The sequence below is a fragment of the Diuraphis noxia genome, unplaced genomic scaffold (genome assembly GCF_037042655.1).
Source record: "Diuraphis noxia isolate RWA-SAM2 unplaced genomic scaffold, SU_Dnox_SAM2 contig0003, whole genome shotgun sequence".
Lineage (NCBI taxonomy): Eukaryota > Metazoa > Arthropoda > Insecta > Hemiptera > Aphididae > Diuraphis > Diuraphis noxia.
The window spans coordinates 10,816,294-10,830,486 of record NW_028301713.1 but is presented as its reverse complement, the minus strand read 5'-3'; the positions used below and the strand labels follow the sequence as shown (position 1 = coordinate 10,830,486).

The following is a 14,193-nucleotide window of genomic DNA, read 5'->3' as shown; positions in this document are numbered from 1 at the left end:
ACCATTTAAATATGTATATAATTCATGTTTCAAATTAACAACAATATAAACTTAAAAAAAATAGTTATAGTATCAAAAACTAAATGGTCAATTTTTTTATATAGCAGACTAATATTAAGAACATTGAGTGGTTACTATGTTTAATATTATAAATGTTCAATTCATAATTTATCATATAATAAGACTTTTATTAAAAATATATAAACATAATAGTAATGTACAAAAAAAAATAATAATAATTATAATTTTAAAAATGAACACATTATTTTGAATGATATTCATTAAAACATGGTTTCTTTTCATTTAAACATAAAAAAAATATTACAAGTAGAACATTTAGTATATGGTTTAGATTCTATATTATTTTTGCTGCACACTTCACATCTACCTCTTGTTTTACTAAATTGTAACCAGTGGGCCCCTAAGTTCCCTAACCTCACATCTGAAGTTGTTGAAAACAACTGTTTGCCCCTTCTTGGTTGTAGACATGGTCTACCTTTTGAAGTCCCTGGAGATATATCCGTTGTTCTTTTTAGGCCACATTTACCTTGTGTTATTAGTCCTTGGGCAACTGCTCTTCGAAACTGAAGAACGGTTAATTTTGATTCACTAAGCTTGTTATTAATAACAAATGAATTGACAAATATAATATCAATAACACCCCAAAACAATCTATGCCACCATTTTTTTGATTTTCTATTGATATTATATAGAGCTCGTAATTGATCTGCTTTGTCTACTCCCCCCATGTATTTATTATAATCATTAACTACAGTAGGACATTTTATAGTTTTATAGTCATTTCACCAATTAAATAAATTAAAAAAATTAACGAGTAAATAATAATTAATAAATGAACAAACAACACTCAAGAGCGAAAAAAATAGCATGCGTATAAACAATATACTTGGCGCGCGAGTGCTTGACTGAGAATATTCGTCAAAACTATAAAAATGTCGCAATAGACCATAGGGACTTCAAAGTCCGTTGTGATTATTGTCAATAAACACATATTTATACACAATAATAATGATATTCAATGGTACGTTCTGTTTCTCGGGATTATAACGAAAAGAATAATAATAAAACCCATTGCTTATCTATACTGGTTCGCGCTGTGGCTATTTATATAAATATCGATATTTATTTTATGGGCTAAACTATATTTATTTTGTTATGTGATGTATTTAACGCTATCTATTGATTTCACAGAAAATTTTCGGGAACATTATTGATTAAAAATGAAGTGACTTATAAGTCACTATGGTCAGATAGTACTTAATTTATTTTACCTATGTTTAAATGGACAAAATACACAGCGGACTCAAAAGTCCCGTTGGTCGGCAAAGGGTTAAAAGTTGGGTTGTTTTTTATCTAGGTATAGTATACGAGTATACCTATGCTATAGTCTATAAGAGTACTTTAATCAATATTAATATTCATTTCGAGGTTATTAACACCAATATCATTAAATCGACCACATGCGAAACCACAAATTTAATATAATGATATAAATGATAATATAATCTGTCAAATTTACTCCATAGTGTCGATACCTATTTATATTTTTCTTATTTTCTTATTATAGATTTAAAAATGTTAGTTGGATATTTTTTAGTATTATGAATTACTATAGCTGATCGCCGTGCACTTTGTTGTCTGTTAAAAATACCTACTCCATACGGTTCAATATTTTTATGTAATTCCTCAGTCGTTAATACCCGATTGTCCCGATTAATCATGAATCATGATCAAAACTATTGTTATTTTTAATGAATTTAAAATCATAGTATATGCACTTAAAAATACGTCATAGTAACAGTGTGTTCTTTGGATTCGTAAGACATCAAGATAGATTATTTAATTTCGTAGTTTTGTAATGCCTTATATTTACCAAGGAAAAAACCTATATAAAACTCTCACTGATATAATATTATGACCTATACAAGATCTTAACTTTCACATTTTAACTTATATCTATATTCTAAAACAAATGTTTTTCAAAATCATTTGAAATTAGAAAGTACATTTTAGAAAATTTCAGTTTAAATGAGTTCAAAGAGCTCTTCCAAACGCAATTATACGTCCCTATACATTTTAAGTTGTAAAAATAAGATCAATAATTCGTTCGACAATACATAATATTATTATTAATATTAGGTATATGTATTGCAAAATTTTGACGAACAAAATCATAACATTTTACTGTACCTATATAATATCAACATCATATAGCACATACTATTGTATATCATGCAATAATTGTATCCTATTAAGAGCCGTATATAATTAAAAACATATTTCATATTTTATTTTAAATATTTAATGGATCGAGATTACCGATATAGCTACAGTTATTTAATTAACGATAGTTGGTACGGATCTGAGTGTGACAATTAAAATACGATGCGTACCTATATCGTTATTGAAACATGACGATAACGAGTGACTTGGGTTTTCGACAGGGGTTCGGTGTGGGAAGAGGCGTTCTTGGACGCGGTCGGAACGGCCGAAGACACTGGACGGTTCAGTCACATATCTACGGCTCGTTTTGGGTCAAGGACGTTGGACATCGAACTGGAGAACAACACCAGAACGGTGGTACCGTACTTCTCATCCGCGTTCATCCTGATGGCCGTCTTCTCAGTGGTGACGTGCATGATGACCGACTGGGTGCGCAGCAAACCCTTGCTCGGGCTCATGGGCAACGTTTCGGCTGCAATGGCCACGATCGCCGCGTTTGGATGTGCCGTTTACGTCGGCATACCGTTCATCGGTATCAACTTCGTGTCGCCGTTCCTCATGTGCAGTGAGTACCAACGAATATTAATAAAATATAAATAATATTGAACGGGTACTATCTATGAGTTATTATTATCTTGTAAAATATAATTTCTGTATCGACGCAATATTTTTGGCCGTATCGAGTTTGATCACTGTCTTAGAACAAAGAACGATAGGTATTATTACAACAAAATTGCATATGCTGTGTTGGCAACAAGAATTTATATGGGTCACAGAGATTCCGAATCATCAAAGTCCACAGGTAACCCAGACGGTTTTCTAGTGCGATATGTGATGTTGGAGGGTGAATCCACATTTTAACTCTACCTATATAGTTACATAATTTTTAACGTTATAGTATAAAATCAAACGAGTACATATTTTTGAATCTAGGAAAAAAAAGCAACGGAAAAAAGCAATGAAAAAAAAGCAAAAGAAAAAAAAAGCAAATAAAATAAAAGCACAAATAAAAAAAAGCAAATGAAAAAAATATAAACTAATAATTTAAAATTTAACTAAAAATATAAAACTAAATGCATATTGCATCAATATTGCGTCAATATAAAACATAAATAATGTATCATAATATAATTTATAATATAAGCCTTATGGTATGAGATATAGCTAATAAAAAATTTGGTAGATCAAGACAAATTTTTTGTTAGATTTAATTATTTCCATTGTTTCTGGTAAAATAAGAGAACAGTCGAGAACACAGCATAACAAGGCGTACTAACATATTATAGCAAAATTCCGATATAATATTATTGTTGATATTTTATCAATTATTGAAAACCCGAAAACCTAAATTTCCTATTTATCCATCATCTGTCCTTGAATCATTATAAGATAAGTTTGAAATATGATTTTGGCATTTTTTTATAGTCCCACATATATAGGAGGTATTTAATCGCAAATAATCACTTGATTAGTGTCTCGTGGTTTCGAGTCGGTTGTCGGGGAAAGCCGCACGAGTTTCGACGAGCATCCACAGTTTATAAAGGAAGACAGGCTTTAACACAATAATAATAAATCACAATTACATATCCAAGGTTTTAATTAAATTGTTTTTAAATAGGCAACTACTACATATTATACTTAAAGCCGGAACCTTTTTTAAATAGTTTGCTAGTACTAAATGATTTAAAAAAATAATCATTAGGCTTCTCACTGATTAAATAAAGTTAGTTGAGTTTTTAAATATTTTTGAAAAACAAAAATGGGTCTTGCATTTTTTTCCTTTTGTTTTTTTTTCATTTGCTTTTTTTTCCTTTTGCTTTTTTTTCACTGCTTTTTTCCGTTGCTTTTTTTTCAATTGCCTTTTTTTCCCATTACCATATTTTTTTATGCATTTAACTTTGTATTTAAAAATTATAACAACATTTTATACTTTATCACTAAAAATTTACAATTAACTCTGAATCATTATTATTTTAAAGATTTTAATCCATTTTTTAATAAAAAACATTGACCATGTAAGTGCAGGGCTTTGTCCTCCCCGCAGCCTACCTTGGGGACTCACACTCCTCACATACTAAGGCAGCAATAATAACCATTTAAGTCGTGGCCCTGTGGCTAAAATATATGCTTATATATGATGCGTAAGTCTCTTGAGTAACCTATACCTATATTTTTATTTAATCCTATTTAATAAGTACAATAATTTATGGCCCGTGTATATTATTAAGTATGTAGAAATGAGAATTCTAAAACAATAAATTGGTACCTATAAGAACTGATTATCTCAAGATAGAAATCCTACTAGTTTTTATTTTTTATAACCAACTAAGTAAAAAAAAACCGGATATTCAATTATATTCAGCACAAATCCACAGAATTTCTATCGATTTAAAATATATACACAAGATAATATTGATTGTTTGTTATTTTTTTTTTTAATGATGTAGGTAATAGGTATGCAATAAATTTAATAAAAAGTAATTGATGGTTGACTATTATGATACAAATTAATCTTTATTAAGGGGACGAGGTGGCCGAGTGGTCTACCACGTCGGATATGGCTCAGCAGGACCGGGTTCGATCCTCGACCATCGGGCGGCATTTTTCTCCGGGCAAGTCACGGTGTCCGGAGAACAAGTGCCGCCATCCCCCACTCCGGGTCATGGCAGAAACCTACGGGTGCCCCAATAGAAATTCTGCCAAATCTCTCACCCAAGTGTAAAACCAACCTACAGTACTACCCCCTTCCCAAAGGCCTTAGTTGCCGCGGGATTATTAAAAAAAAATCTTTATTAACCATCCATGAAACTGTTTCAATGAGATGGCATTCTTATCTGTATAGAGCGTATAGGTTAGGTTAATCTATACAATTTTAAAAGACTTTTAGCCGTCTTTACATATTAATTTAAATAAATCTTAATAAATAATAATATAATTATGTTGGCACTTATACGAGTTACGACTTAGTACCTAATTTTTCTTAAATCTCTGCAAAATTATATGTAGTTCAAGTATAACGGAAGACGTTAGAAGTTCAACGGAATACATTTTAATTACCTAGCTTATATGTTTGTTTCTGTAATCACTGGGTTAATCGGTACCATAAAAAATAGGTAAGTATAGATTTAACTTAATTTCCCGTGTTCTTAATATGTGGTTATAAATAATATAAATTATATGTTATTTTCTCATGCATAATTACCACAAAATTGTGAAAACTGAATCTATTAAGCTACTTTTGATGATTAACGTTTCATGTGAAAAAGTTTTTAAAACACAACTTTAGGTGGATTACAGCTGATTTTATTATGATGGGTATACCTACTAGTAGACTATATTTTAATATTATATTTATCATCTATGAATCTATATTAATTATCTTAGCTTTAATACAATTAGTTGTATTCTTTATTTAATTTTATAAGATTAAAAATGAATATGTTATTTCTTAACGATATTTAAAAAAATTAAATGAAGTTAAGTATCACGTATGACACACTCATAGCTAAAGGTTTGAAAACAAATTTCTTTACTGATATTTTCAATAACTTAATGCAGACAATCTGTCTATTTGAAATGCATATAAAGTTGCCCAATGTACTGATTATTGATACATATTTTAATATGAAATACATTTTTTAATTTTTGGAACATACAACAATGTAAAATCAACTAAAAATAATAATAAAAGAATAGCATGTGACTACGAATAATCCAACATGCAATTATTAGCCATTCCGTTGTCGTTCGCGGCACCATTTATTTGACACACATTCTCAGACATGCGCACATATATTATTATCTATAGGTACAATAGGTACATACAGTCAATTTTCACTTTTTACAGAGTGAGTAGTATACTTTTTAACAATAATTAAAATTACATATTGTTTATTTTGTTCTAATCAGTTAAAATTATTTACCTTCAGGCTATAGTCTCTGTACATATCTATCCTATCCAGTTTCCGGCATGTAAATATTTATTTTTTTATCTCATCAACACATACGATTTTTTTCAAGTATATTATAATTTATTAGTTGTTGTACATTATAATATTTGTATCGATTAACAAAATTTTAAACAGGCATTATGGCTTATATCTAGTCGAATTAATTCGATGATGCACTTAGTGTAGATCTGGGATTAGTTTTATGCCTAATAAATTATCTTCTAAACATAAAATTCAGGTATAGAGAGGTTTTTCCGTAGTATATTTTTGGAGCATACCTAATACCTATATCAATTGCGCCGTAAATCACAGGTAAACAAATAAAAATTATGGGATAGGAAAAAGGTATACATAAATTGCGCCGATCGATACTTCAATGTTATAAATTGTATACGTCAATTGCACCGATCAATTCTTAAATACATTATTATTATATAAACAATAAACATGTGTAATACCTATATTATTTCCATTGATTACAAAACTAAAAGATTAGCATTGTTGTGTATTTGGTAAATAAGGAACTTACAAATAAGTTTTACAACTATGGTTTTTACGTGTGTAATGAAATATGATATTTGACCATTTGTTCGACATATTTTTAATTGCCTCACAATATGATGAAGCTGATGTTTCCAGATAAGTCACTTTTATATCAAATGTTTTAAAACTTTTACAGTCATCGACTTTTAGATTATAAATTGTTTAATTTGTGTGTAATGCATATATTTTTGTTTATTGTTGTACAAATTATTATAAAAATAATATAATTAATATAAATAAATATAATATTAATAATAATATAAATTAATATTTAACTAATATATTATAATGTAATATAATTATTATAAAAATTAAAACTAACCAAGACAGTCTGTGTCATTGTCAAATGCTCCGGTGCAATTGACGAACACCATATTTTTGATATTATTAGAATATTATTAAAAACTAGGTAATCGGTATTTGTTAGGGGTGAGGACACAGAATTATTGTGTATGTTGCCTTCAAGAAGTTAGTGATAAAACATTAAAATACGATATGCTTATATGTGTATTCTACCCGCGGCAACAGTATCTCATAAATTGATAAATAGATATATTATTGTGGTTTGAACTGTGCATTGCAGTTATTATGTTATAGACAGAGTGTTGATAGCTGTAGCGTAGGTGGTAGGTATACAGAAAATTGTCAACATTTATTTTTAAAATAATAATTTTATTACCCTATAAAAATTATGAGCTGGTTGAGTGCGTTAAATCGTATTTTTAAAAATAAATCATTTTTCTTGTTTTTAAATAATTTAAATCGGTTATGAACTATACGTCGTATATTATACAATGTATGACGTAAGTACTTACTATATACATTATAAATATATACCTATTATATAAATGTTGTGATATTGTATATTAATTATGACGCTATATGACGTATTGTACCTATATATTGTGTAAGTACCTACGCTGATGATTAACTCAACTCACGTGTATTGATAATATCCGTATCGCACTTTTCAGGTATTGGCATCGACGATACGTTCGTCATGTTAGCCGCGTGGCGACGAACGCCCGTCACCATGGACGTGCCCGAAAGATTGGCGAGAACGCTGTCCGATGCCGCCGTATCAATTACCATCACTTCGGTCACGGACATAGTGAGCTTCTGCATCGGGAAATTCAGCCCGTTCCCGGCCATACAAATATTCTGCCTGTATTCGGGTAGGTACCTATTTGTTTTTTTTTAAATTATATTATTAGACATAAGTACAACAAGACAACAGTGAGTCGCGTTGGGGCGTGCTCAGCCTTTTTTAAAAGAAAGAATATTAATTGTTTGACTATACGTTAAATATCTACAACAATATAGCACTATAATTAATATACTTATTACTTTCATCGATTTATCATATACTACGCCCCTGGTTTGTTCTCATAATATTATTATTATTATACGATAATACATTTGTCCGTTCGGTGTCATAATAACATTATGATTATGATATACGTCGACATTCTTTTCTTCGCAGGATTTGCCGTTTGTTTTATATTCGTATGGCACCTGACGTTCTTTTCCGCATGCATGGCCATCGCCGGATACGCAGAGCACAGTAACCGTCACTCCATCACGTGCATTAAAGTCAAACCGGTGTCGATGTCAGGTAAATAAAACATGATATAGGTATTATTATTATTTGATATTCAGGTCTATAGGAGTGATACCGACGTAACACAACGTTCTTTCCTGTACTCTACACTTCGAAGTCAAACTTCGTTCGACTTGTGTGTCGCATTCATTGAAATATTATACCCACAACAATAAAACACCGGGGGGGGGATTATATATTTCAGTTATAAAAATATTTCAGAAAATACTAACGTTTTTGAAAATATTTCTTTTGAAATGTTTTTAAGTCGTTGCCTATCAACATTTTTCACGATTTTTTTTTATCGGTTACATAATTTGAGTGTTAATCTTACTCTTTCAAAAGACAACATACAATCTTAATTTCATATTCCATATAAAAATATTATTTTCTCCAAAAAAGTAAAAAATCATGTAAAAAAAAATATTTCTAAAAACGTTAATAGTTTATGAAATAATAATTAGTGTCATCGTTAAATTATAGATCACTAACGATTATTTTACCAAATTGAATATTGATAAATACTAACAGCTATAAATTAGACTAGACATTATTATGGACTGTGAGTGTGAGTAAATAATGTGAAAGTTAAGATCGCTACTTTTTTCAAGAAACGGGAATAGCGTTTCATTTCTGTATTAACTGTAAGGGTTTTTCGATTTTTGTAAATCATCGAGATTAAGAAAAAAATACAAAAATAAAATATTTTTCATATAAAAACTGAGTAAACATTTTTTTTTCTACAGTACCTATAGGTATATTTAGGTAATAATTGAAAACTATCCTAATTGATTTAGGTATTCTCTTTTACCCGAGCACCGTTCAATTTATTTATTTAATAAATAATAATAGCTATAGTAGCTAAATTGTATTTATATTTACCGTTAATAATAGATTTCATATCATAAACTCAATCCGAAAATTTTTATTTATATACGTTATACCCCTATACGCGAATGACAAGTAGTGTGAATTCATAGTTTTGAATTTGAAAATGTGTACGGTCATATTGAGATTATTTTGTCTTTTCCTTTTACTTTGTATTAACTTTCAAACTCCTTTCTCTTTATTTTACCGATACATTATTCATATACCACCCTTCAGTTTGTATTCCTGTATAATTTTTGTCACAAACATTCCAACAATAATTAATGTATAACACTATTAACATTTATTTGATTTTTAGCACTTACCTATATAGCTATATAGCTCTTTTTATGATTTCCAAGTCCTTTTTTCATGTATGATTTCTTTACTACAATTTGTTATTGTATGTGGAAAAAAAGGAATTTATTAAGTGATTATCCACCATACAATAGAAATTAAAAACAATTGAGAAAAAATGTTGTTTATGCATTTTGACCTTATTTTTTTTCACAGAATAGTCCGAATTTAGGTTCACTAACCTGTTGTTATTAAAGGCAGTTAACCGGTTTGATGACTCTATTCAATTTATAATATTAGTATATTTCAATATAAAATTGTTTATTATTTTTTTTTTAAGTTTAAAATTTAAAATGTGATATGCTTTATATGAATCATCAATAATTTTCAAAATTTAAATTAAGTGTGTACCAGCCGTAACATAATATTATAACGTATATAAGCATAAAAATATAACATAGTATACCTACATAAACCTACAAATTTAAATTATTCAATTATGCATAGACGATAGTATTTTGAGTGGGCTGCATTGAGCTGCAGGCTGTATATATTTTAATAACATTTTACGGCAATTATATTACCGTATAACATAAAAGATGTTCAATAGTTGTCAATGGGTTTTTTCATCTAGACAAAAAATAAATAGTAAAAAATATCGCAATTTTTTTTTTTAGTTATTTAAATGAGGTAAAACATATTGATATACCTTATATAATATTCAGTGAAATATTGAAACATAATTATTATAAGGAACCATTGCAGTCTACAATTATAATTAGTACCTATACTATATGAGTTAAAATTTTCAACAATAATACCTACTAAAGTAATAATTACATAAATAATGTGTATTTAGGATTTAGCTACTCTGTGTAAACAAATTCCCTCCTCCTTTAATTGTATAATACCTAGGTGTATAAAGATTTTTTGTTTATTCGTTACTTTTTTAATCGGTATTTATAAAATATATTTTCATTCAACTTACAACTATAATAATACAAATAAATTTAACAATATTGCTTACTGTAATACTGTCCATGGTGGGTACTCGGTAGGACCTATATGGCTATAATATTATATGACTTAATACAGTGCAGTGACCATGAAGTTGCGGTTTGGTTGATAGTATGCTTACCGAAGCTCAAAAGTATAATATATTTTTATTAATTTATAATATATATGGTATATATACCGTTACATATATTACACCTATTAAGTCTTCGACGACTACCTACGTACATATATATGCGTTTGGCCTTGAAATGCACGACACGCGTTTAGTGCGATGACCGAAGAAAGTCGCGATCGAGCGGATGTAAACCGATCGATTCTTTGATTTGACGATCGCGCAAAAAGAAAAACAAATTAACAGTTAGGTACCAAAAAAAAATGCAATCATTTTTAATGCATGGTGTTATAATATGTATATCATTTAGGGTTTGTACGTGGTAACCTTGGTGGTAATATCGAACAGAACTACCTTATATTATTAATAAACCGACACGATGTTTGTTCCATACGTTCCTACTCCCGTTATAGGTGCATAATACGAAGGACCTCAAAAATCCAATAATTTTTCAGAGACACTTCAAGTAATTAAAATTTTTGTGTGGTTAGGTAAATTATAATATTGTTATAATTTATATAATAAGTATACACCTTTTGATTTTTAAACAAAATTTATAATTGTTGACAGGATAATTAATGTAGACCGTGATAAATACTAAATCGAGTTTTAAAATTTGATGTTTCTTTACAGAAATACATATTTTTTTCTGAACTTTTAGTCACAATACAAATAATTATATTCAGAACAATTTGAGATTTATTAAATCCAGGGAATATAATCGGTTCTATAATCTTAAAACCTATAGAATATTGAGAGTCAGAACCTACCGGAATCAATAAGTACAAATAAAAAATGTATTCGGTTAGCAATAGGTAATGATTATTAAAATTTCATTTCTAGCTCTGTGACCCTGGAGATTATAGATTTTGATATAGACAAATATTATGTTTGCTTGAAATCGGTTATTTCTTAAAAAAAACCTTAAATTTTAAATGATGGTCGTTTCTATTTCTGTTTTATGTTGATCTAGTATAGATATTATTATTCAATTTATACATAAAAAAAATTTTGGAAATTTTAATTAATGATGTTTTCTTACCAGAACCTTAATCTATCTTAATCAAATATATATTCTTCAAAAACTAGAACCTATTAATGAAATAATACTGAGAATTTGAGAGTCGAAACCGAAAAAAAAAACAAAAAGTAGCAATTCTGAATTTATTTCTTCAAAATGTTTTTAAATTGGAATCTTCTTTAACATTATTTAAAATTTTATCTACCCTACATTAAAAGAATTTTCGAATTTGCATGGATCCATATGCAAAAAGTAATTTTCGGTAAATCGACAGTTTATGTTATCTTAGATGGTTAATTTGTTTTAAGATCTGCTTGCGGACTAGACGGTATCCGTCGCTGGCGGGAGGTTTTACGGGGCCAGTGGCAGATTATTTTTAATGGCAGGTCATAGTAATTACCTATTCGTTTGAAATATTTTATTTAATACTTGTCTAAAAATATTTATAGGAATTGATGTGCGCATAATCAATTGATTTTTTTTTAGCGAATTATTCTGGACGTCGAAGGTCGCGCGTATAGACATTTTGATATATTGTTACTCTCACTCGTTTTTTTATAATATTATATATTCCGATTATCAGTTAATAACGCCCGTCGATCATCATCGTAGATTATTTGATAAGCATAATCACACGGCGCTACACTTACAAAACTTATCGTTCGACTCCGAACAGAAGTAGAACAGCACGCGGGCAAACATACGGGTGTTGGACACGAGCAGTGTGTCGACAGAAACACTTTTTCTTAAACAAACAACAAATTTCGATAACACATTCGCGATATTGTGAGTATACAGCTTGAGAACACCAATCACCAGGTGTGTGTGAGCGGATTAATAAAAGTAGCACACAGACGATCGGGCGACAATAGAAACTTAAACGAGTTAGCCGACAAAAATGCGAATACAAAATCGATGCACGAAAAGGTTACGTCGAGCCCGGCGAAAAAAACGTGCTCGCGCGAGTTCGGTAGCGAAACAGAATAAAAGCCGTGCGCGACTGAACAGGTGCGTCGGTCAGTAACGCGAATATACAACGACAAAAAGGACGGTGCAAAATTCGGTTGGACTGCGTAGGTACACGTGTGATGGTCGGTAAGTGGATGCTCCCGTAACGATGAATGACGCTGGTTTGAGTCGATCGGCGTGGCAATCGGCGCCGTGATGGACAGCCGGACAGGTCGCATTGCACCTTGAAATTTGAATAACGTCTTCTCCCAGAGTTCGATGAGTACGACCAGTGGGCCCTCGTAACGTGGTGGGAGCGGTGGTCTGATCTCGTCGATCTGGACAAAAACGTCATGACTGACCCGGCTCTGCAAGACACGAACGTAGTGCGTCGAGTATCCGAGCTGTCTCGCGGAGTCTCGCTACGCAGCTACCAGCTCGGGGATCATGGCTCGGGTTGAGTGGGGTGAAAGAGTACTCGCCTGGGAGTCTGAGCATGATGGTGCCATATACCAACTCGGCTGAATGTTGTTCGACGCCGGGAGCTTTGACTGTTGCGCAGCGCGAGTAGTATACGATAAACAGTTTTTGGCTGAAGTGCACTGCAGCGGCGATTCGTGCGCGGCGTGCGGTGAAAACGTACTATACCATTCCGTTGGCATGAGGGTGATACGGCGATGTTCGAATGTGCTGAATGATGCTGAAAAGGTGATCAAAAGTGCACATTTGCCCGTGAATCGGTCGACAACGTTTAATATATCCGTTGGACGGTTCAGGTAGCGGCCCAATCAATAGTCAAGTTGAATGTGATCGAAGCGTCGCTCCGTGTGATACTGCACGTCGTGATGTGTTTGTGTATTTTGGCGCGTCGGCACCGTTCGGCTCGGGTCCATATCATCGCGTGTTTCTCGATCCATGTGTCTGGCCTGCAGCAATACCTCAATTCGATGAGACGAACGGCGGCGCGCGGAAAGCGCCCTGGGCTTGACCGTATATAACGAGTATAGAAAACTGCACGCGCTGCCCGCGTAACAATCCGAACAATTAAAATACGCGGCGAGAAGATTCTCTGCGTCATCGTACGCGCTGTATCTTATTTGTTCGGCGGGAGATAACTTTTTCGAGAAAAAACCCAGCGGCTGCCATTGACCGCTGAAGTTCTGTTGGAGGACGACATTTGTCCCGGCGTCGTCGGTATACTTAATCGTAGCGCGGCACACGGGCTCAGGTGCGATAAACGTCCACTGGACAACCGGTAAACAAATAGTACGAATTATTGTATTATGATTGTTGAATATTTCATTCGACAATTAAAAATTAATAAATTTCAATCGAATAAAATTGAATGCAAAACGTATACTATTATTATGTTTGAGCTACTATATACAGGGTGATTCTTTTATCAAACAACAATCATTATTTCAAAAACTATTGACTTTTTTCCAATTTTTTTTTTTTCAAAATTTTAGAACCATCTTGTTCTAGAACTATATATTTTTTTAAATATATTCACCCCTATATTTATCAGGTTAACCATTATCAACTTTTGATTTTCAAATGACAACCTATATTTAAAATTTCATAAACTAAAAGG

General features: G+C 31.3%; 1 protein-coding gene across 1 annotated transcript in view; it reads left to right on the top strand.

The window, feature by feature from the left end:
• Ptr (patched domain-containing protein) overlaps positions 1–14,193 on the top strand; it is a 37,439-nt gene that overhangs the window by 17,636 nt on the left and 5,610 nt on the right. Inside the window, exons 4-6 of the mRNA XM_015513938.2 lie at positions 2,466–2,809; positions 7,712–7,912; positions 8,221–8,352. Of these exons, the coding sequence (XP_015369424.1) occupies positions 2,466–2,809; positions 7,712–7,912; positions 8,221–8,352 (677 nt within the window). The remainder of the gene's footprint in view (positions 1–2,465; positions 2,810–7,711; positions 7,913–8,220; positions 8,353–14,193) is intronic.